Source organism: Pristis pectinata, chromosome 17 (assembly GCF_009764475.1).
Source record: "Pristis pectinata isolate sPriPec2 chromosome 17, sPriPec2.1.pri, whole genome shotgun sequence".
Lineage (NCBI taxonomy): Eukaryota > Metazoa > Chordata > Chondrichthyes > Rhinopristiformes > Pristidae > Pristis > Pristis pectinata.
The window spans coordinates 26,532,651-26,558,683 of record NC_067421.1 but is presented as its reverse complement, the minus strand read 5'-3'; the positions used below and the strand labels follow the sequence as shown (position 1 = coordinate 26,558,683).

The window sequence follows — 26,033 nt, the reverse complement described above, 5'->3', positions numbered from 1 at the left end:
TTTCTAAATAAATCTAAAAGAATACAAGATCTGTAATATGTATTTCTAATATGTGCTAGAGAGGCAGTAGTTTATAGTCTTTGCTCTTGGATTCCCTGGCCTAGAAATTTATTCCCAGTCAGTAGCACTAATGGCATAGTGTGACCACTGCTATGAACTTCAACAGAATGCTCTTCAGAGACAGGTCAACATGCTGAAGTCACTGTGGTGGATTTAGACCTAATACACAAGGATGAATTTCTTGGCAATCATCTATTCTAACCCACTTTCCTATAGTTTATTTTGCTAGTTACAATCTTTTCTCAACAGTAAAAGAAAACGAACAACAGTGGAACTTGCTTGCTCTAATTCCAATTCTCTGCTTACTTACCTCGTAAGTGAGTTGCAATGTACTCCTTATTAAGAGAAATCTTCCCAATGACATCATCGTGCCTGCAAATTTGAAATGGAGAAACATTTCAGTGGAAGTTAGATTTTGTGAACATGTATCCCATTTCAGTATGTGGGCTGGGTTCCAACTAGACCAATACAGGTAGAACATTGGTCCTGAATTCCATCCTCTGAATGGTTTCAGTTCTGCTGCATCATATTTGATATACACAGGCAATCCCATTAGACATAAATATTAATAATAGATATGAATATGACAATTAGATATAAATATTACATAAAAAGGACATTACTCTCTGTAGGAGTGACATAATTCAAAAGTGGCATTATGTCCAGAGTTCATTTGGTAAATTTAATTCCAAAAAATGTTTTTCATCAATCCAGAACCTCATCTAATTTTTTGTATGGAGAATTAATCATTTCTGGAATGGATATCCCCAAATGAATATGATTAATTTCAAAATATTTGCCAAGTGCACTGTGCACTCACTGTCAGATATTAACATAGAACATAGAACAGTACAGCACAATACAGGCCCTTCGGTCCACAATGTTGTGCCGACCTCTAAACCTTGCCTAAGACTATCTAACCCCTTCCTCCCACATAGCTGTCTATTTTAAATTCCTCCATATGCTTATCTAGTAATCTCTTGAATTTGACCAATGTACAATTAAGTGACATTCCCTCCACATAAGGTTGGCATGAATTATCATTCGTAATCAATTGCAAAATGCATCAAATGCTCAGAGTGAGATCATATAAATTTAAGCTTTGTAACCCCGGGAAAAACTGATCCAACAGCACAACACTTATTCCAAAATGTGGCAACCAAACTGGTGTACAAGCAAAACATGGGGAAAATAAATGTCTCTGATATTGCTTGGTATGCTGGAAACTAAGCTTTGTTTGCATCAGCACATTAACTATAGTTCAAGGATTTCAGGTTCTCTGAATCTCTGTGAAGGTACAAACAATCTGCTGGATTGTCCAGTAACTTCTACCCTCATTTTAACTGATAGCTCATTTTACTGCAGGTGAGCTTTCACGTCAGTTCAAAACTCACCAGCTGAGACAGAAAAGAAAGAAATCAGGGGAATAAATTATCTCCTCAGTCTTAAGTAACTAGGTTGGGACAATATCCTACCCATTTCAAACACACAAATAGTTTACTCAGCCCCTGCAGCCATTCAACCAGATTGGAGCTGATCTGACTGTAAACTCAACTCAGCATTCCCGCCTACACTGAGTAACATTTCATTCCCTCACTTATCAAGAATCCATCTAACTCTGCCTGAAGAATATACAAAGACTCTGCTTCCATTTGGGGAAGAGTTTCAAAGCCTCACAACCCTCTGAAATATAAAAAAATTGCCTCACCTCTGGGTCCTTAATTTTAAACATGACCCTTAGTTCTAACCTCACAAAAGAGGAAAAATCCTCTATCTCCTGTCTAGACCCCTCAGGCCCTTACAGTTAAGACCCCTTTCACTTTTCTAAACTCCAGCAGGTTCAAGCCTAGCTTTTGCTCATAAGGCGATCTGGCTCTTGTAGATATCAGTCTAGTAAACCTTCTCTGAATTGCTTTCAATGCATTTGCATCCTTCCTTAAATAACAAGATCAATACACAGCACTCTAGATGTAATCTCACCATTGCCCAATATAAGTGAAGCACAGTATCCCTAGTTTTGTGTTCAAATACCTCATAATAATTACCTGTGTAGCATTTGGCATAAATTTGCCCAACTTTCTGTCCATATACCACACACAGGATCAACTGCCTGAGATGATGGGAAGAGCTCTATATTTTGCTTGTAAGATTGCAAGGAGATCCCCTAGGCCACCCAAGGTAACTGCGGCCATGTTTTCATCTTACTTTTTAGGATTCTTCTTGCCCTGATTTACTCCGCTGTTGTCAAAACAGCCATTTCCCATCCCCCAATAGTAAACTGCCCAGAAACAGCATTATAATGGATCCTGGGGGTCACATCACGTCATTTGACAGAAACTAAAATGAGTCTCTTCCAAGAACAATTCAGCCAGATTGATTCCAGTGCTTATGGAAAAAATACTGGAACTCAAACTAGTTGAGTTGTTCAGTGGTTATCAAGCCTTTGTGATCAATTTAAGCAGATAGATGTCAACGTGGATCATTAATCCCAAATTTGGAAATCTGCACACACTTTTCACTTGGTGGCACTCACCACTGATTTCAACGGAACCAGATTTCAGAAGCAGAGCAGAATGTGCTGCCACAACCATAATGGATGTTTAAGGCCACCAAATGGGGGTGAATTTAAGGCCCAAGACATATGTTTACATTCATAGCTCAAATCATCCTCTATATAAAGACATCTAGTCAAGTGCAGTCATTACACATCACATATTTGAATGATTCCCCAATCCTCTTCTTGGGCTCTCAAATTTTCTGTTGATATCTGCAACAATAATGTGGGAGTTACAGAACATCACGGGACGCATTTTACATGCACTATGTAAAAACGTCCTGATGAAAGGTCAATGACCTGGAAAAAAAAACTGTTTCCTTCTCCACAATTGCTGCCGAACCTATATTTTGTTCTGTACACTATGTACAGTTAGTGACTTGTACAAACAGCAATAAAAGGAAAATGATTACTGAAGGGACCAGATTGTAAACATCAGCAAGAGCTGCTTGTTTGATATTTAATAATGAAAAAGCTGTCAGCTCTGCAGCTTCCTGGCTTTATTGGCATCAGGTCACAGCTTGCTATTCAGTGCTAAGATGGGGTACATCACATTTTGCATATATAATCATTAAAAAAGTACAGATGCAGGAAATCTGAAATAGAAACAGGAATTGCTGGGAATACTCAAAGGCAGGCAGTAATTGTGGAAAGGAAACAGGGATAACTCTCAGGTCAATGATCTTTCATCAGAACTGTAAAATTGAGAAGTACGTTTTAAGGTGGAGAGGTGGACAGACCAGAGGGAATGTTTGTGTCGAGGTACGGACTGAGGTTGTCCAGGTACCACATTCCTATTGGATGAAAGATAATTGATGAATGAGGGCAATTAGAGAAAAAAAGATAAAAAATAAAGCTGGAACTGGAGATGCAGAGCGGACCAGTTGCTGGAAATCTGAAACAGTTAATGCTAGAAATACCCAGCAAATCAGACAACATCTGTGGACAGAGAAAAACTGAGTTAATGTTATGACCTTGCATCTTAAATGGCCCATTCTGACAGTGCAAACTCTTCCCCCTTTCGTCTGCATATTTTAGGCAGGCAACTTGCCTGAAAATCCAGTAGCTCAGGTATCTGTTTGTTCACAGATCCTCAGCTCACATCCTCACCTTTCAGGACACAGAGTCCAAACATTATGGTGTCATTAACCAGCACCTCTGATAAGTACCTATTTCACTTCTTAAAATACTTCAAAACAGCTGGTAAGTTAAAGGATGCTTTATTAAACAAAGTGCCTACAGTAAGAAAGATGGGCAGGCAACAGTGAAACAGAAAAAGACTTTCTCCCGAAACATTATTACAATATGCACAGAGAGCAGTCAGTCATATGCCACAATCCTTAAGGGATCAGAAACCAATATTGCACGTTACACTTATGTTGAGCTTCCTTGAAACTGTTAGGCTGAGATCAGAGTGAGAGCTGGACAGTAAAATAAATTAATTGGCAACTGGAAGTTCAGCATCACAGTTGTAGTGTGAACATTAATACCTTTGTACATACAACTAAACATTTTACCTCCCTACAAAAACACCTCTCTAATGACTGAATATAAAAGTTGATAGATAATTAGCATTCAGAGAGTTTGATTAAATGACATTTTACCAGCTACATTAAACTATACTGTATTGCCATGGAGACAATTAAACTATTTTAGATATTTCTCAATTTCTCTTTAACGATCCATCATGCAATGATCAAACAATCTGCTTCCCAATAATCTTTATATGGTTCCACGTAACATACATTACACTTCACCGGTTAGAGGACTACAACTGGATTTCAGTTGGCTCTAGGTGATAACAGAAGTAGACGTGAGAATGAACGCTAGATGTAAGAGAGGAATCAGCTCAGCATTAGTTTGCCATGGGTGTTTTTTGACTCAGTGTTAATTTGTATATAAGCACGCTATAACCAGTCAGGAGATGAACGAGTGGTTAATGGACTAAATATTATTGACACAGACCTGAATGGCAGGCTTACAAATAGAATCTGTTTTACAAGTGGCACACAACTTCTTTATCTGAGTTTATTATGCCAGATCCACAATTTCAATCTACATTTGACTGCAATTTCTCAACTCAGTGTGGCTACAGCAATGGCCCAGAGGATGAGAGGACTGCTGACAATGCATGTTATTTATAAATGGAGGAGGTCTGATTCCAGACTAGTCAGTTAAACTTTCATGGTCGGCAAATTATTGAAATCAATTCTGAGGGGCAGCATCAACCTTCAATTAGAAAGGGACAGTTTAATCCTGGACATTCAGCATGCATTTGTTGAGGTACTGTCAGACTAAATTGATCAAATACTCAGAGGAGGTAAAAAGGAGGATCGATGAAGCAGTGGGTTTGATGTAATGTACCTGGTCTTTAGTAAGGCTTTTGGCAATGTCCTGTATTACAAACTGGTCAAAAAGTAAAAACTCATTGGATTTGAGGGAGAGTATGAAGTGTGAATCACCATGATTCTCATTGGAAACATCATATGCTGACTCTTGAGCAGTAGTTGGACTCACCTCAGAACATCTTTAATCTCGCAGCCTACTATGTGGGACCTTGTCAAAGGCCTTGCTAAAGTCCATGTAGGCAACTTCTACTACTCTGTCCAAGTTGATCCTCTTGGATGCCCCTTCTAAAAATAAACTAATTCCTGAAGCACGATTGGCACGGTGGTGTAGCAGTTAGCATTATGCTATTACAGTGCCAGCAACCTGGGTTAAATTCCAGCCACTGTCTGTAAGGAGTTTGTACGTTCTCCCCGTGTCTGCGTGGGTTTCCTCTGGGTGCTCCAGTTTCCTCCAAATTCCAAAGATGTATGGGTTAGGAAGTTGTGGGCATGCTACGTTGGCACCAGAAGCATGGCAACACTTGCGGGCTGCCCCCAGAACACTCTACATAAAAGGTGCATTTCACTATATGTTTCGATGTACATGTGACTAATGAAGATGTCTTGTCTTGTCTGCTATTTTCCCAGAAACCATCAACTACAATTAAGTGGCCAAAGTGGACTTGCTGGAATTTCTTTCCAATTTTTACAAACTAATTCCAAAGCCCCTACACCTCCACTATCTCCTCAATGTCCAAGCTCTTCAGCTCCAATCTGTTAGGAAGTCTCAATAAATGAACTTTGTCACACAAGCTGAACTTCTCCCTGCAGCTTGTGCTGTGATGCTTTCTCTGCTTTAATTGCCTCTCCTCCACTCCCCCCCCCCCCCCCCGAACTGAGTTGTACGTGTTCCAAGTCTTCTATTTGTTAACATTTCAGCAGGAGTTGTATGCTGTGGTTAGGGGAAATACTGCAGGTCTGTGTTTCGTGGTAATGTTCAGTTGACCTTCCATAACCTGTTTATTCCACCCTGTGAGCTAACCTTTCTCCATTTGAAGCTGGTTGGTAAGGAGAAGCAAAGCAGGCGGTCAACGTTTCGGGTCAGGACTGAAGAAGGGTCCTGACCTGAAATGTTGACTGCCTGCTTTTCTCCAGGGATGCTGCCTGGCCTGCTGAGTTCCTCCAGCATCATCTAGATTCCAGCATCTGCAGTCCTTTGTTTCTCTGGTGAGGAGAAGCGAACTGGTACTTTACTCCATTGCTTTATATGTGAATCATTCAAATTGAAACAATCTGAACTGTGGGCTATTATCTAATACAATTTACTTGAGAGGTCAGTGTGTGGCAATGATAGATCTTAACTCCTCTCTTGTACATTCTGTAGTACACAGTCAGATGCTTTATTTCCCACCATTTTGAGTACCATCAATAAAAGTTATTCACCCCATGTTCACAACATACCAATCAATATGGACCAACTTTAATGTCTTCAAAGCTACTTCCACACCTGAGGTGGTGCTCAAGAAATTTGCATTCTGCAATCCTGACACATCTCCTAGTCTTCAATATCCTTGCCCATGTCAGGCTGACAGACAGATCACCACTGCCTTCATATTCACAATACCTGAGTGCAACACATGGAATGCTTCAATAATTTTCCTTTGGTGTCATCGCTCTGTGTCTTCATTTTGTACAACTTTTATCGGTGGACCTTTCTTAGCATCTGTGGTGATACGAGTTTTGTGGCCCTTGATGCTCATGTACAAATCTTCGAACATCTCTTCACACTGTACCAGATGTTTGCTTAAACACAGTCAATAATGTATTCACACTGTTCATTTTTCCGATCTGTTCTCAACTCTTTCAACCCGTCTCCTCCCAGCAGAATCAATCTGTTGACATAATCAGCCACTATAATTGATGGACTTGCCTTTTGTCCATTATAGGGGACCACACATTCTCTTTGTCCTAACATTTACTACCAGAGCCTGTTCTCAATTTTCATGTGCTTCTGGTCAAAGCACCTTGCTAACCTTCTGGTTACACATTCCCTTCTCATGATGGAGCCATCTGCAGCAATTCCAGTATTCAATATCTTGATTATTAATTCTTATTCCAATTTTGAAATTGCTGTATTCATTGTTATAGCTACTAATGGTATATATGATGCTTAAAATGCACTTGTCATATTATTCATTCCCCTCAATGTTATGCACACCTCCCTTCTGGTTTTCTATCCCTGGGGACACCAGTCTACTGCGACAGTTTAGCCTTGCTGTGTTGTTTATTTATGCATACATAGGCTATGTGTTTTTGTTTTCTTCATTTGTGGCAACTTGATGCTCTGAATAATTGTGGTGGGTAATTCACTGTAAAGCGTTCCACCAGATCACTTTTCACGCTATGCGCAGTCACATGACCTAACCTCAATGTTAGAGCTCCTGCCTTGGCTCCTGTTGTTGGCCAGTGTTGCACTTATACACTATTGTACTTCCTACCTGAGATACGTCTGTATTCTTAGAAGATATTTCAGTAGCTACTGCATTGGGCGGCACAGTGGTGCAGCTCGTAAACCTAGCAACCCAGGTTCAATCCTGACCTCCGGATTGTGTGCTAGTCTGTGTGGAGTTTGCACATGTTCCCTTTGATGCCCGAGTTTACCAAGCATGTTACGGTTTCCCTTCCACATCCCAAAGACATGCAGGTTGTTATGTTATTTGGGCACTGTAAATTGCCTCTAGTATGTGTAATCGAGTGATAGAATCTGGGGGGAGTTGATGGGAATGTGGGGAGAATTAAATGGAGTTACTGTAGGATCAGTGGGTGATTGATGGTCAGCATGGACTCGGTGGGCTAAAAAGCCTGTTTCCATGCTGCTGACTCTATGACTCTATGCTTGTTGCATGTCCATTTGAGTATTAAGTAACTTGGGCTGATATGCTCATCCATTAGTCCACACAGGAATTTATCACACAGCATGTGATCCCAAAACACACCATGTTGCAATACTGTAGCAGAACTCTATAGTAACTAATCAACTCTTCTAATTTCTGGTAACAGGTTCCAAACCTCTGACTTTACACAAACTCGGACAGTAATGAATTGAAATGATTTTGCAGTTTTTCTAACACTTAAATGTGGCATCGATTGTCATATACGACATAAGTAATTTTCCCAATACGGAAGAAGCATCTGACCTTATTTTTACTAACAAAGTTGACTCCTTGCATTCACCTGTGCTCCCTTTCCAAGCATCTTCACCCTCACCCTCCTCTTCAATAGTTTTAATCACCATTTTGTATTATCTCACATGATGACAATTACTTGGTTTGGGTATTTAAATGCAACTTCGTGGTCACTACCTTTTTTTGCTTTCCTTGAACTTATGTTTGCACCTTAGACTTGCTGTGATTAATCATTTCATGGACTCACCAAACAGTCATGAGGTCACCCAACACTATCAATGACTCTTGTCATTTTTAATGGCTAAGATTCTTTGCCCTCCTCATTGTCAGTGTAAAGTACATGTGCTCAGCTTAACCTCTGACAAGGTCTGTGATACAGACTTATACACGAGACACATGGAGCTTAAATAAAGTGTTAATGGTTTACTTAAGGACTCTTCACAGGCTAATCATATCTCCTACATTCACATCCGAATTGTTTATATACAGACAAAACAAACAGCCAGAATCCCACTACCAATCTCTGCAATACACCACTGTTCGTGGGTTTCTGATTGCAAAAGTAATCCCCGACCATCACCTTCTGCCTCCTATCACCAAGCCAATTTCAAATCCAATTTGTCAAATTGCCCTGGATCTCATGGGCTCTTACCTATTGGACCAGTCTGTGAAGAGCCCTTAAATAAACCACGCACAGTTTATTTAACCCAAATTACTTAATACTCAAGACTTAATGTCAAACGGACATGCAACAGAGTTACACAGCATGGAAACAGGCAATTTACAGGAGCCTTATTAATGACCTTAATGAAGTCCATGTAGACTGCATCAACTGCACCATTCCTTTCAACACACTGTGCCACCTCTTCTAAAATTTCAACTGAATCAGTCATACAGAATGTCCCCTTAACAAAGCTACACTGACAGGCCCTGATTCTTTTCTGCCTCTGCAAATCCAAATTAACTCAGTCACTCAGAATTTTTTCCATTAATTTCCCTACCACCGATGTTGAACTCACAGGCTTGTAATTAGCTGGCTTATCCCTGCTGCCCTTGTCTCATAAAGGTACTGCATTCACTAACCTCCAGTTATCTGGCGCCTCTTCTGTGCCCAAAGATTTAAACATTTCTGACAGAGTCCCAGCCTTGCCTCCCATGCTTTGCCTCCTCTTTTTGATTGTTCAGTGATCCTGAACTCTCTCAAGCTGTACTTCCATTAACTAATGTTGTAGTTCAACACTGGGTTAAAGCTTGCTGATAAATTCTGGCAGTTCTGTGGCAAAATGTTGGCATTTACCCCCATAAATATCCGTGTTTGGGACGTCAGTGCACACATGTCCAAACCCCGTAAGTTCCAAACTTAATGACAGATTCCACCTGGCCAACCTGTCGGTACACTCTGCGTCTCGCACACACACTGAGTGATCAGCTCCCAGATCCAGTGGCAGGTTAAACCTGGCAAAGGATTCACAGGAATGGAGATTTAACAGCTGCAAGTTACTTATTTTTAATTATTTGTCTTTGCTGGAATTATTTTTAATGTAGCTTTATGTGTTTGGTATGATATTATTATTTTCATAATTAAAAATACTTGTAAGAGACCTTCCAAGGCATTCCAAAAGCTTGTCAGCTTTGACAGATAGCAATTTCGGGTGTTCTACAGGGCTGTCAGTTGGGGAGAAGGATTATTTGAGCTAACCAGGCCAACGTGTCCGTAAGAGTGATCACCAATACCTCCTGAGTAAAAAAAAGTGATGATTTATTTCTATCAGCTGGCACTCTCCCAAACTGTTTGGAAATGGTATCTTGATTTACAAGATTAACCGGGAAAAATTGAGCTATTTCAACCATACACAGGTGGGATATCATTAAGTCTCACTTCCTGCTTCTTACCCAGGCAAATGCATTTGTGAAGACAACCAGAATATCTGCGACTCCTGCATTACGACTGTTTGAATTACAGAAATTCAGCCTTACAGAACCAACAAGTCACTACCCAAAGATTCGCTCTCACAGAATTAATGTGAAAAAAAGTAAATAAATCAACATAATATTCATTTTCAACTCATGTTTCTTGACACATGTGCAGGTGACGTGGCATCACGTTTTGGAACATCATGATACAGACCATTTTCCAGGAATGCAGCACTCCCATGATGCCAGAGTTGCCTGCACCTCCAGCACCACGTTCTGATACAGGGTAGGCTGTTGATATCTGTTACACACTGTGCTAGTGAAGCACAGTTTGTCAGCACAGACAGGCACACTCTCTGGCCAACATTTGGGCTAATGTCTATGATATGACAAACGAGTAGAGGTTGTAACAACCATCAAAAATAACAACTGCAAACACTGGAAATTTAGCACAACTGCATCTGATGAAAGGTCAGAGACCTGATCCTCTTGTTTCTCTCTCTGCAGATGCTGCCAGACCAGTTGAACATTTCAGAATTGCAACATCGGCAGTAGTTTGCTTTTGTCTAATAATCGAAAAACTTGCATGAAATAAGCATTGTGGTATTCTGAAACTATTGGAAGCTCCCAATGGCTTTTTCCTCCCAGAATTAATGGTACAGCACAGTTACAAGGTTTACAGTGACAAAGAATGGATCTTAAAAGTTAGAATTAACATCTAACTGGTTTTCCATAGAACCATACTCACCAAGGTGAAAAAATAGACATATTTCACCGTTTTATAAAATTTCCTGATCTTAGATTTTGACAGGATTTAGACACTGACCTTGACCTGCTGCTCACTGTTGCACATTGCAGTAGTCACAAAAACAGCAAGAGCTAAGAACCTGATGTAGGTTTAATTATGCATTAGATTTGCAATAATAAAGATGGACTCAACACCATTGCTATATTGTAAATAAGATAAGATGAGATGTCTTTATTAGTCACATGTGCACTGAAACACACAGTGAAATGCACCTTTTGTGTAGAGTGTTCTGGGGGCAGGCCACAAGTGTCACCACGCTTCCAGTGCCAACATAGCGTGCCCATAACTTCCTAACCCGTACGTCTTTGGAATGTGGGAGGAAACCAGAGCACCCGGAGGAAGCCCACACAGACATGGAGAGAACGTACAAACTCCTTACAGACAGCAGCCGGAATTGAACCCGGATTGCTGGCGCTGTAACAGCATTACACTAACCGCTACACTGTCCCTGTTGCCCAGATTTTATAATTGCAATACATACATAAACCAAATGATGAAAATGCAGGTTGTTTATCAAGTACAAACAATTATGCAATAATTTGACTGAGTGTCTATGCATAACATAGATGTTTAGATACTAACGGTAGACTAATTACTTTTATGATGTCAACAAATTTAAGATTAAGCTCCTTACTCCCAATCTTGCAGGCATTGCTTTTGCTGATATGGTAATCCAATTTTTCATTTGGGAAGTACAGCCTACCAAAACTTTGGTATGTACTTAAAGAGTTATTATGGGCTATGATCCTAGTGTTGGAAGGTAGGATTAGACCGGAGAATTCTTCTTCAACCAGCACAAATGCAATGAGCTGAATGGCATGTGTCATAAATTTTCTATGATCCACTTCCTATTCTCCTCTTTGGGGTGCCATTGAGAGGATTTATAGGTGACGTTTTGAAGACAATTGGGGTAAGGTCTGCAGAACACCTTTCATTGTCTGGTTTCTCTATTCTGTTTACACATAGTAAGTAAGAATAGCAAGATCAACTGAAATCAAAGCTTATTTTCAGTATTCAACTAATTAAATTTCCTGGCAGAACAAGTTAAGAATAGGACTACACCAAACAGCATTTTCAAGCAAGGATTATATAAATGTAGAAACAACACAACTTACTAAGCAAAAGAAGTGGCTGATATTGGTGTCAATATTTAGCACCAATATTTATTAGAACAGAATAACTATATTTGATGCTGGTTTATTTGATTTTAATGGGTACCTTGCACATAATCGCTTTTTAACCCATTTACCTGAAACAATTTAACCTGAATAGTTAAGAAAATGTACAAATGACCTATTTCCATTTCTTTGCCTCTGCCCTACTAATGGCTAGCAAGATTACAAGATATCTCCTGAAAGAGCACTGAGAAACAAAGGGCATTTTCTCTCTAAAATCTTCAGTTGTCACCAGTGTAATTGTTAACTGCTTTTTCTAGGCTGTTGGAAATTGAAAAACAGTTGGAATTTTCTTGTACATTCTTGAAAACTTACCAGTAATCAGAAAACCCACTTACCCAATGGTGTCTTCATCCATAACATAAAATGAGAGGTTGTGAAAGCCCATGGGCAGGTGGAGAGTATATTCTTCGCCCCAGAATGGATTTAAGTCCCTCCATACTGTCGCAGTTCTAAATAGGAAAAGAGTAGTAATCAAAATGTGAGCTACAATCTAAAACAACTCATCCCTGCCTTTTGTTTCAGCTTGAACCAGCATACAAGGCTCTGATCATAGAATCAGGAAACAGGTTTCAAATTAGATTCAGCATACATGGACATAACCTTACCTAGGAGTTGGAAGCGGTACTGAGGAAGCAGGTTGCATTCTTTGACAAAGTCACTAAGTGAAAGCCTTATCTGTCTGTTCAGCTGGACATTGAAGGAGCTCATATCACAACCAAAAAGTGAACAGGCTTGAGCTCCTTACCAATATCCCTCGTGCAATTGACCCCCTCAAAAATAATTGAACTAAACTTATACTTCCAGCTGTCCATAAAATTATTATCGGTACAAAAGAGCTTTAATCTTCATAATCAGGCTCTGGACTTATTTTCTACTTGCAACATTTTAAGATATTTTGGAGAAACATGCAAGACGTTGGGCTAGATTTTGTTGCAGTAGGAATGCAATCATTAGACCTGTTCTTACATGTTTATAATTTTACTGGCAAGCTGCTGAACATGTGAGCCGAAGAATCAGGGTGCAGTGCAGAGCAAGGACACCTGATCTGAAATTAGTCACTGCAATGCTGTTCCAACCACAATGCCTGACTGAAATGTCTGGTCAAGTGGGGAGGACCTCCACACATCTGCAGTTTTCTCCAGACCCACCTCTATAAGCAATTAAAGTTTAAACAATCAGGAAGTATGGTTGCATCATCTGCACCATTTAAACATCTACCTCACAGATTTAGAATGTACATAAGAGAGGGGACACTGGACATCATTTTCTCTGGTGTAAAATCACATTAGAATTATAACACATGCAGTGTCAAGGCTAGATCATATGAGAGAGTGGATACCATGACAAGTTCTTGGTCAAATTTCTAAATTATTTAACTGAACAAATAAAAGAGCAGAAGTACAATGAAAGAGCTCTCAACACAGAGTACAAGAGTTGGAAGCTCTGAGTAGAAGAGTTGGTACATCACATTAGAGCTGTACAAGACATGGTGAGACCATACTTAGAGTATTGTATGCAGTTCTGGTCACCATACTATAGGAAGGATGTGATTAAGTTTGAGAAGGTGCAGAAAAGGTTCACAAGGATGTTGCCAGTGTTGAGGGGCTTGAATTATCAGGAGAGACTGGATAGGCTGAGGCTGTTTTCCCTGGAGCATAGGAAGCTAGGGTTATAAAAGCGTGAGAGGCATAGATAAAGTGGATGATCACAGTCTTTTTCCCAGGGTGGGGGGGTCTAAAACTAGAAGGCATAGGTTTAAGGTGAGAGGGTAAAAATTTAAAGGGGACCTAAGGGCCAAGATTTTCACACAGAGGCTGGTGATGATCTGTCAGAGAGGTAGTAGATGTGGGTACAATTACAATGTTTAAAAGACGTTTGGACAGGTACATGGATAGGAACGTTTAGAGGGATAAGGACTAAGCCCAGGCAAGTAGGACAAGCTCAGGGAGGCACCTTGGTCGTCATGGATGAGTTGGGCCGAAGGGTCTGTTTCCGTGCTATAACCCTCAGATACTATAACTGTCCAAGTTCAAACTAATAACAACAATTTACATATGTACTTAAAACCTATACAGTACAAAATATGTTTATGTTTTTTATCCAGCTGACTGGTCCCAAATTTCTGTCTCTTCAAATTTTCTCAGTTATGACTATATAGGTCATTTTATCATAATAACATTAGATTATAAAATTGATAGGGGCATGATTGCAGCTGCAAATACAGCTCTATAGAAATTAATGTTATGAATTAGTTTATGGGTGCAAATTGTAAACACATTGGGAATGCATGTAGCATGATGTAAAATAGCAAATTCATTAAATCTGCTAACAGATGATGCATGCCTCGAACAAAGCAAGTAACAGATGGACTCTTTGAATACTCAAAGAACAGGCTTTCAATGATTAAAGTGGCAATATCACAATATGGGAGTAGTAGATGGCTGATAGGAGGATCAGACTTAAGATCATAAAGATAACCACTAACAAAGGGACACCTTCTATACAAACTTACAGGCTCACCATCATGGCATTGCTATTTAAATGATTCAGCTTTTTTCTATCACATTCACATCCAAAAAAATTATTTAACATTTTGATTACCTGTGAGCAGAAGGATTCTGACAATTCTCAAAACAATGGATATAAAGAACATGGATAATTTGTTTGCATATCAGAGCAACAATAACATTTTGCCTTATTTCATCAGGTAATACATGAAATTAATAAGCCTCTAAGTGGAAAATCATTTCAATGAGGTGAATAAATGGCTCCTTCATCAAAAACCTGCAGATGCTGGAAAGCTGAAATATTCAGCAGATGTGGCAGCATCTGCTGTCAGGACATTGACCTGAATTGTTAACACTGTTTTTCTCTCTCCACAGATTTCCCTCCAACCTGCTGAATATTTCCTGTATTCTCTTTTTCTACTCACTTATAATCCTTCATATTAGTTACCTATAATCAAAATAGCATCAAAATGGAATATGGAATGGTTGCTGCTAAACAAGAAATGATCTCATTGTGCCTAGATTTAAGTGAACACATCACTTCTTGTGCATTTGTCTGAAGTTGTCACGATATACAAACTAAATGTATGTGGAAGTGCAGTATGGTTTTATATGTGTAACAGCTATGCTTATTAATAAAATCACCAAAAGTATTACACAGTGAACCCTAAGAGTTAAATGTATCAGGAAAATTTGCCTGAATCAAATAGGCTTCTAACATTTAGATGTACAATAGTAGAAAAATGTGAAGAATGACAATTGTTAATGATTAAGGCAATTGAATTGACAGCCAAAAGCAGCAGAGTGAGGTCACTAACCACATTGGAATTGTTCAATTAAACTGTAATATCTGAGTAAGAATGTTTGGAAAGACTTGCCTAGAAATTCAATCACGCTTGAAAACAAGGGCTCTGCAGTGGTTTGTCCTGGTACTGCTGGTATATCATGCACCTGTAAGTTGCACAAGAATCATGCGCAGTCACTCTACGTAACTACACTGAAATTCCAGGAATTTTGCCACTTACATGCACACATCCTTGTATGTGTGTGAAAACTGCACACCAACAGTCCCTCAAAGACGGACATGGATGCAGCACTAGGCACCATTTCAATGAAGGTGTTCATGCCCATTACAATACAGAAGTCAATGTATTCTGAACAACAAAGCAAATACAGTGATGAATCTATGAGTGTTTCAAATGTGTTTCATAATCCATCGACATAAAGACGTAGGTCTATAAATTTCCATGGATAATTCTTCCATAATTTGCCAAAGAAAGATCTGGCACACAACCAAGAAAGTTGGAAAAAGGGGCCAACCTATGTTTCTAGATACTTTTCTAAATATTCTTAAAGATTTTGTAGCAAGAAGATTGAGTTAGTAAGGAAATACATCCATCCAGTATACTTTTCCACTAACATAGTAGGAAAAATATTATGAAAGTGTGCATACCTTCTCTGTGAATGGAACATTGATATCTGTAAGGTACAGGGGTACCTATTGTCATTCTTACATGTTTCTTAATAGTCATTTCAATAAAGGCCACAGAGATATCTAACACTAAATATTTAATCTGATATCTATGTCCTGCATTACTAACCCATCAGCCAGTCTATTATTATCTTTCTGTCTCACCACTTCATAATCTTAAATAGCTCTATCAAATCTGACCCATAATCTCTGGTCTAACGGAAGAGATAATTGCTTTGAGGTTTGGGTGTCATATTGACTGACGTGGACATCCAGGAGAAGCAAATTTATAACACACTGAAACTAGAAAAAAAAGCCCTGAGCTTATCTCCAAGTCTCTGATGCTTTTGCTTCCATTAAGAAAATTAAAATTATGATCCAATTCTTTTTCAAATTGCTGCAAGATGGAATGACAACTTCTGAAAGATTTCCACAGTTGTACTAGTTGCAGGAAGCGATTTGGCAATCTGAAAACCATTGCATCACCAACTAGAAAAATGAAATATTGGCAACTTTCTGATGTAAAACCAACAGGAAGAATGCAGCGTATCAATGAAAACGATAGACTAGCAAACTCAAGCAACCCAATTTTCCAACAATATTTATGATGCTACAAATTGGCATTATCCTGATCACAACATTACAAGACACATAAGATAAGATATCTTTATTAGTCACATGTACATCGAAACACACAGTGAAATACATCTTTTTTGCGTAGAGTGTTCTGGGGGCAGCCCATAAGTGTTGCCATGCTTCCAGCGCCAACATAGCATGCCTACAACTTCTTAACCCATATGTCTTCCGAACGTGGGAGGAAACCGGAGCACCCGGAGGAAACCCACGCAGACACATGGAGAACGTACAAACTCCTTACAGACAGCGGCCGGAATTGAACCCAGGTCAATGGTGCTGTAAAGCATTACGCTAATTGCTACACTACCGTGCCTGCCCAACAAACCTCTTCAATCTGCTGGAAGTGGGGGGAGGGATGATGGTGATTGTGGGAGTGAGATAGAAATCAGCAATAATATTTTCTAATAATAAATGCCAGATTAAATAAATGAAGTTTCATCAGATGATGAAAGTTCATCAACTTGAAATGTTAACTCAATCTCTCTCTCTATTAATGCCATTTCACCTGCTGACTATATCCATCCATTTCAGTTTTTATTTCAGATTTCCTGCATCTGCAGTTCCATACTTTTCTGAAAAAAGACCTCAGTGGTATTAGGACTCTGCACTTAGCTCTTGTTGCTTCTCAATCCAAAAGTCCTTAGATTTATGCCACAAGTTTAATACATTTATGTTGTGAATATAGCTGACTTTATGGTAGGGTAATATATAAGAAATTGCTGCATACTCTTCCATTCAGTGGTGTTGACACAAATGTTCTAAAGAAATAACATCAAATTATCAAGTTGTGAAAAATGTCTGGCATAAATGGGATACTGTCATATTTCACTGACTCTTATCATGTGAAGATTGGAAACATGAAATATATTGGGCCTTTTCTCTACTTAAAAGCTAATGGCATCTGAATGACACTTGTATTATTAATGTGAAGATCAACCAGCAACATGTTGCGAGCAGGAGATTGCCAATGAAATATGAATCTCCACAGTTTGAGCTGTACCACTCCACAATTAACTTTATAAATAAAACTATCTCCCACTTAATCTCTGTGAGTTCTTTGAAACTGTTGTATTTGGACATTAATTTCCCATTAAACACAGAACCAGGAGATATCTCTTGTAACTTACAGCCTGAGTACCCATGTACCAAGTTGCTAATTATGAAAGATAGCCAATCAATTGCTCTTGCCCAAAACCTGAACAATATGAAGGTGGTTTGGAATCTCATTCCTTCAGATTGTGAACTGCTTTAGAACATTGCCTTTCTTTCCTACCATCCCCTTATTTTGATTCCTGTAGCTGGCTTGGCACTGAATTTCGTGTAACATTAACTCAGTTTCTGTCTCTCCACAAATGCTGCCTGACCTGCTAGGTACTTCTAGCAAGGCTAGAAAGCAGGTTTTCGCTTTTAGAACTGATGAAGAGTCTTCGACCTGAAATGTTAACTGTTTTTTCCTTCCACAGATGCTGTTTCACTGGCTGAGTTCTTCCAATGTTTATGTTATTCCAGAATTTTTATTGTTTTCCTAATCTGTGAGATGCCATACAACAATTAGATCTGGCTTGTTACATTTTATCCATTATTTCCTTTTATTAGGCATGAGAAGATCACACAAAAACAATAAGAAACAGTAGCAGGATTAGACCACTAATATCCTCATACCTGGTTCACCATTTAATAAGATCAAGGCTACACATCCTCATTTCTCTTGATTCCTTTAGTATCTAAAAATCTGACAATCTCTATCTTGAATTGACTCAACAACTAATTCTCCACTGCCCTCTTGGACAGTGGATTTCAACGATTCACCATATCTGGTTGAAGGAGTTTATTCTTGTCTCTGTCCTGAATAGCTGACCCCATTCACCCAAAAATGGACCAGAAAAAGCAAACAGCTGAAAGTATGGAATTATAAGTAAGTATTAGAGAACACTTATTAAAGGAACAAATTTGAAACAAAATCCAAAATTATATGCAATCTTTCTTTTCTTCTGTGCAATGTGTGTGTTGCTGGCTAATGCTGACCTCCAGTTCCCACCTAACGTGAGTCACCTTCTCAAACTACTGCAGTCCTCAAAGTGAAGGTACCCTCAATGTTCTGTTGGGTAGGGAATGCCAGGATTTTGACCCATCAACTGTAACAGTACAGTCATAGCATTCCAGATCAGGTTCTAAGCAATCTGGAGGGGACCTTGCACTACTAGAAAGAGAAATCGGTAGTTTGATAAAGGACAATAAAACAGCACTTGACTGGCACTGTACTCAGCAAGGAGGAAAGTATCAACAAATTTTCAGAAGAAAAGAAAGGATTTCTTCCATCCTGTTTAAAGATTTTAAAGATTAAAGTGCATGGTGATAAGCAGTCAGACAGCTTTAACCTTATATTAATAATTACTGATTGTGTCATAAAGTGCTTTTAGAAGTGAAAAGCAGATCTGGTGTTTGCTCTGGGCTAACATTAAGAAGCTCGTTGACAACAGCAAGTCTGAGCTCTTACAATGATAAATATTTCTCCTTGGTGGAATATTTAAATCCATGCCATTAACTTCTCCAAAACATAAACATTATCAGTAGAAAGCATGATCTAAGTCAGACCTGGTGGGGAGAAAATTCCACCCCCTCGACTGCCCTATAACATACCTCTATATTCTCAGTTCATTCCATCCAATGTTCGAGCCTTCCCCAACTAAGGAACAGTCTTTTTAAAAAGCAAGTTCATCCAACAGCAATTAAAACTGAGCATGAAAAAAAGCAGACCAAAACTCAATCCAATTATTCGTTTTTTCTCATGCCAGCAGTAAACACTTCACAGGACCTTGTTGGAAAGCCCCGAGAGGCAAAGCATAAACCACAAAAGCAAAGAAAAAGCAGAAACTAAGGAACTACTGCTTTAGTTACCAGTGTTAAACACCCTTGTATTTTGTTTCATCTCAGTTATAGTCTCCTATGCCCGTCACTGGCAGCCATAAACAGAGAGTTCCACCTCAACTGCATTTCATCCACCCAGTTAGGTGAATAATAGCAATATACACTGGAGCAATGTGTCTATCAATATCAGGTACATTATTGCAAACTGTGGTTGATATGCAACATTTAAAAACATTATGCTGAAAAAAAATACAATTAAATATAATTATCTAAGCTTACCCCAATACTTAATACCATTACAGATATCAAAACATTGCGCATTACCTACTAATTTTGCCTACAGCACTTACAACTTAAGCAGGAAGCATTCTGTCAAAAAAAAAGTTTTCAAGGTCAGCCAGATCTGATGCTCCAAGGTATTAGGTGCAACTAACCACAGTGCCTGTGCCATAATGTTTCTTGCTTTTAAGTTTTCTGCCTGGCAAGAATCCTGGTGTGACACAATGGAATGCTATTGAAATGGTGTAAGTAAACACAATGATGCAAAGTGCAATTCAGTTCAATTCAGGAGATTAAAGGCACATATTTTTATGAATGTTCATAAACTCTCACAATTACACAATATGTGACTGTGATAAAGGTGACCTCATCTTCATCCTTGTCAACCAGTATGCAACTTTTGACATTCAATGCAACAAAACTTCAGCAATGACATGTTGTTTTTGATAAGCCTTAAAAACTATTTTCATGAATTAAAAGAGACTGCAGAAAACAATGGGCAAAATGCAGACAAAGTAAGACAGGCCAAATTAACAATCAATGCAAGATAAAGATGCCAAAAGTGTTGGAGTGGATGTATATGAAGAAAAAAATACCTTCCCTTAGTTTTCAGCTCAGAATGTAGTTATAGACCTAAAATATAGTCTGTTTTCTTTGCTACTGCTGATAACTTGCTATGTTTCCAGGCTTATTTTATTTCTTTTTTTTATGTTTTAATTTGTTCACAGGACGCGAATGTGGCTGCCAATGTTGGTATTTGTTGTCCATCCTTAATTGCTTCTGAAATGGGAAGACAGTTAAGAGTCAACCACACTAGTGGAACAAGAGTCACATATGGACCAGACTTGGTAAGGATGGTAGATTTCCTTCTCTGGAGGAGATTAGTGAACCAGTTGGATTTTTAGGATAATTCATTTGTTCCATGGCTGTTGAATTTTGAATTTTAATTAGACTGTTGCAAAGCATGAAGACACTTACTTCTCTTTCCTCCTTTGAACACTTCATAAAACCTAACTCTTTCACCAAGTCCTTTATCATCCTTCCAACATTGCCTTACAGAGATTGTATCAGATTTTGTTTCATAAATCTACTGTAAAGCATCTTCGGACAATTTACTCTATAACAGGCACTTCAGAAATACAGGTTGTTGATCTGCAAGTGAAAATTATCTGTATCTGGATGGGCAGAGGGGAGACAAAGACAGGGGTTAGGACAATGACAGGGGTTAGGACAATGACAGTGGCTCTGTGAGGGCAGTATCAATACATCTGGGCTGAGGGACTGTTCAAATGGATTTAAGAACACAAGAAGCAGGAGCAGGAGTAGGTCATTTGCACAAGCTTGCTCCAACATTCATCAAACTCATGGCTGATCTTGGGAAAATATGGATCTGCTTGGTCTGTTCAATAATGAATTTGGATAAGCTCAACAGTTGCTTATTAAGCCTATCTTCAGACTAAAGACCTAAAGGCTGTTTTAAAATAACACTTTAAGATGCACAAATTTTAAAGCAAAATTTCAAAGTCATTCAATATTTAGAAGAACACAGTCTGGGTGGGGACACCAATGGAAGGAAAATAAAATTCAACAAATTCTCCCTGAGCTCTAACATGAAACTATCTGTGGGAGGTGTTTTGCATTCTGTGTGATGTATGTGGGGAGGCTTTGATGCTATTTGTAAATATCTGAATTTTAGGTACTTAAAACTGAGGAAATGTTACAAATGTTGCTTTTGCTCATGGACAGAAACTGAAGTCTAATTAAGTAAAGTACCATCACAAATTAAACTCAACCTCTAAAACAAAATGTCCTTCGTATGGTGAACGCTAAGAACTATGAATAATTCGCCCAGATGACCTTGTAACAAAGTACTTAAGGGAATTGGTCCATTGGCATTGTAATCTCAGTAGTGAGTCTCAGGACCATGTCTCCTTATAAGGTAGTGTAGGAGTTTATTGGGGGGTTGTTTATTTATGAGCTGAACATCTCACTGAGGAGATGAAACAGGTTAACAATAGTCAATACTGTAAGATCTATTAAAGGCAGTAGTTCTCAATAATAAGCAGCGTTATCTGCTAGCTAAAAACTATAAATACTAGAAATCTGAAATTAAAAAAACAGAATGCAGGAAATACTCAGCAGGTCAAACAGTATCTGTGATGAGAGAAACAGAACTATTGTTTCAGGTTAATGATCTTTCATCAGGTCTTAAATCTGTTTAATATTTACAGCACCTCTGTTTTTCTTTTATATTTCTACAATGTTATAGTAGTGTCTCTCAAGAGAGAAAGGACTTGCATTTATGTAGAAACTACCACATCCTTTCCAGGACATAGCAGAGAACTTTTCCCTGGTGTCACTGTTGGAATATAGGGAATATAACAGCCCATTTGTTCCCGGTAATCTAATATAGCCGATATGTATCAAATTGAGTTATTAACATACTAGGCAAAGAGGTCAAAAACCAGAGGTTATGGACAGTCCAGGAGGTTGGCTTCAATCAGGAGAGTTTAGACTAAATTCCATTAATGCCTGTTGTTCTTTTCTGCCTGGAGCACTGTAAGTTTGAAACACTCTCCATCACACACCACTTGGCTATGGGGGAGGCATTGCTGCTGTACTGCCCAGCATTAGCATGGGAAAATTCCTCTGGTGTCATCCTTGGTGATTGTAATGAGCCATGATCCGGCTGGAGGTATGCATCCCCTGCTGCCTTGGGTCAAGATAAGGAGCCAGGAATTTCTACATGCAGAGATCAAGACAAACCATTTCAGGTGGTCAGAAAGTAGTTCACCTTGCTGGGCATAATTGTATGATGGTCTTTTGGATTTAGGCTGAATCTTTGAATGTAATTAGAACATCTAGAAAACTGCATTCATCACACATTGCCGATTAAATGAACAATGGTTTATTTTAATCTGAAAATAAAAAAAAACTGTAGATGCTGAAGGTCTGATGAAGGATCTTTGACCTGAAACATTAACTCTGTTTCTCTTCCCACAGATGCAGCCTGACTACTGAGTAGGTCCAACATTTTTTGTTGATTTTAAACTACCTTTTTAACATTATAGTTGGAAGCTGATTTATACAGATCCTCCCCAGATTACGAGGGCATTCCGTTCCTGAGAACTGTTCATAACTCAGTTTGCAAGTCGGAAATGCGGCTGCCTGGCAATATATTTAAATAAAGACATAGGCCAACCAAGGGCAATGTATAATTAACCCAGTGCATTTGACTCAACCATTCAGATTTTGCCACGAACCGAGTTCCCACACAGCAGAAGATGCCTGCTGCCCCACAGCAGCCAGCAAACCCCTCCCACCGGTCTCCCAAACACTCATTCGTATGTATGGGCTGTACATATATTGGGCATTGGTAACCTGGGGAGCACCTGTACACATAATCCCATTCATTGTCTCATGCTTCCTTTGAAGCATTAACTCTGATTCTCCTTCTGCAGATGTTGCCTGAGCTGAGCGTTTCCAGCAGTTTCTGTTTTTGTTCCTTGTAATCCTTGCTCTGTGTGATTATTGGTCTAAATTTGCCCAGTTTGCTCCCAGCACCGGCTCCTCTGGAATTCCTGGGACTAGTGAGTTCAAGTGCATGTTGGATCCATCTGGAGCACCCACCTGTCCCAAACTTCCAGAAGCTCTGATGTCACTCTGTCCCCCTAATAAAAGCCTTAATATAGGTACCATTCTTTCCCCATCCACGGCCCACACGTGCCCTTGGAAAGGTCTGCACCTCATTGAGAGCAGTTGGCTCCTCCAGAATGTTAATACACTGGGCTCCTTCTGAACAAGGGCCCCACACACATAAAGACTTTCCATCAGCCTGCCTGGCTTCATCTATTCAAACCTTAAGAAAAACTGATTTCTAGCATGTTCCTACTACTGAACTATGAATGGAAAGATATTTTTAAAAAATGATCACACAATAGTAGTAACTTTGAATGGTGATCACACAGAGCAACTTGCCACTGCAGTGTGTTCATACATTCAAAATAAACAAAAGTTCTAACAATTCTTCATGATAATTGCATTTTTATAGAGTAAAAAATTCTGGCATAAAGAATATAAGGATAGCATTTTTTAAAGGATCATAAATGCACATTAATGCCAACCAGTGCTAGAAATGAGAACGTCTCCTTGTCCTGTGCTACCTCTCACCACTCTCCCTACCCTCAACCTTGGAATACCTTCACACATCAGTGTGATATTCCATTCGATTTTTTTCCATCTGTCTATCCACGGCACTGATTTTCCCTCCATACAGCACAGGTTCCCATCACAAGCTTCCCACTAAATGTTCACCAAGCAAGGTAATGCCCAACATTTCCCTTGGCTCAAATTTGGTCACTTGATCCTCACAGAAGTCATTTCAAGAACAGTGCATCACGACATTTATCAGGAACGGAACTGAGATGTTCTTTGACGTTGCTAGCCAATATTTGTTAACCTATATTTTGAACGCAGAACGTGATTTGATTCCAATATGGCTCCGATCTGAACTGAATGGTAAACTTGCCCTCGCTTTGGTCGCTGGTTGCTCATCACATTCCTTTACCAAAGATGGACTGTACCGTCACCACCCGCACAGGTGCTACAGGCGCAGGAAGATGAAGTTATGCTTTGGACACTTCTTTTACTTTGCATTGCTGGGACCACCCTGATCACCCCTCTGCTGATTCAACCCGAATGATTGGGTCATGCAAAGATGAGGTGTACGGAGGGGTCGGGCGGCTGCTCTCAAATATCCATCCAAGTGCCTGCACATCTTGGCTAGATACTTGCAGTGTAAACCGAAACGGTAGTCCAGGATATGGTTTTAACCAGACATAGCAGCTTTTCGGGGGTGCATTGTACATCTGGCATTATTTGTGGGTTCCTGCGGAATGAATAACACTACAGCTGGCTAACATTCACCGAGGGAACGGAAACTGCGGCGTCTCCGTTCTGCAATCGAACTGATGCACCTGTCAACATTGAAAATAGATATCTGCAAAGACAACGTGGATAATACTGGCATGACATGCATGCGCGAAAATACAGAACACTACACGTCCAGCCGTCTCATAAAGGGTTCCCTGAATGCAACAAGTCAGTTAGATTGGGATAAAACTTCCACAGGTTTGCAATTGAAAGCTATGTGCGCCTCTGGACACACTCTACAGGCGAATCTCCTCCAATTCGACACTCGCCTTGACGCTGCAACACGCCCAAAGTAATAAGGTTACTCACCTGGCCACCACTTCATTGTCCACCCTGACCAGACAGTACGGGTCGCTGGTGCCAGACCTGAAACAAAAGCAGACGATGCACAACGTTACAGTGGCATTTGACGACAAAACAGCTTGTGCCTGGTGTTTTCTACAACGTAGGTAACAGAACCAAATTCTACAAGACGAGAAACTTACACGTCCTTTGCTGGTAAATTTCTTCCTTCGATAATACGAAAATACAAGGACGTATTTTTTGCCATGCCGGCTCTTCACAGTGAAAAGTTTGGGTTATTTATATGGCGATATTGTAGCACTTGACGCTTGTTGGATTCATCCTCGCAGCGGGAATGTCGCTTGGCAGCCGGCAGCCCGACAAGCTCTCCCACCTTGCCTCAGTTCTACGAGAAATTCTGGAATCTCTTTGCTTGCTGTGCAATTGGCAAAGTCCGCCCGATCGATGAGCCGTGGTCAGGTCGAGCAGAGACCAACACCTCCGACTCCCTCTTATCAAGTTGCTCTGTCGCTTTCCGTTCGACCCAGAACTTGGAGCCCGTGATATCAGTGGCAAAATGCGTGTGCTAAGTGTAGGATTTGGCAGGGTTTGAATGAAAGCAGCCACAGGCAAGACTTAATAGGTGAGGAAATACGTCCTTCTCATTGGATTGGGGAACACGTCTGCCTCCTGTTGGTAGCACAGCGGGATTGCCGAGTTAAGGCATGTATTGGCTACAAATCTGTTCGTGCAAAATAACCTCACAGCAACCTGACAATGTGTACTGAGATGGAGACACAAGAGACTGCAGATGCTGGACCCTGGAGCAATAAACAATCTGCTGGAGGAACTCAGCGGGTCGAGCAACATCTGTGGGGGTGGGGGGGGGGGAGATTTGTCGACGTTTCAGGTAGAAATCTTGCATCAGGACCGATTAAAATGAAAATTAGTACTAATCCTTCACCAGGCTTAAGAGAAAATTATGGGAACACATTAACATTACCCCAATAACGTATGACCTAAAGTTGCAGT

The 26,033-nt window shown here is 39.7% G+C and overlaps 1 protein-coding gene across 1 annotated transcript in view; it reads right to left on the bottom strand.

Annotated features, from left to right (window-relative positions):
* Positions 1-25,269, bottom strand: part of LOC127579416 (rasGAP-activating-like protein 1) — a 166,094-nt gene extending 140,825 nt beyond the window's left edge. Inside the window, exons 1-4 of the mRNA XM_052032211.1 lie at positions 25,205-25,269; positions 25,029-25,085; positions 12,362-12,475; positions 371-432 (exon numbers count right to left, since the gene is read on the bottom strand). Of these exons, the coding sequence (XP_051888171.1) occupies positions 371-432; positions 12,362-12,475; positions 25,029-25,085; positions 25,205-25,269 (298 nt within the window). The remainder of the gene's footprint in view (positions 1-370; positions 433-12,361; positions 12,476-25,028; positions 25,086-25,204) is intronic.
* Between the last annotated feature and the right edge of the window lie 764 nt (positions 25,270-26,033).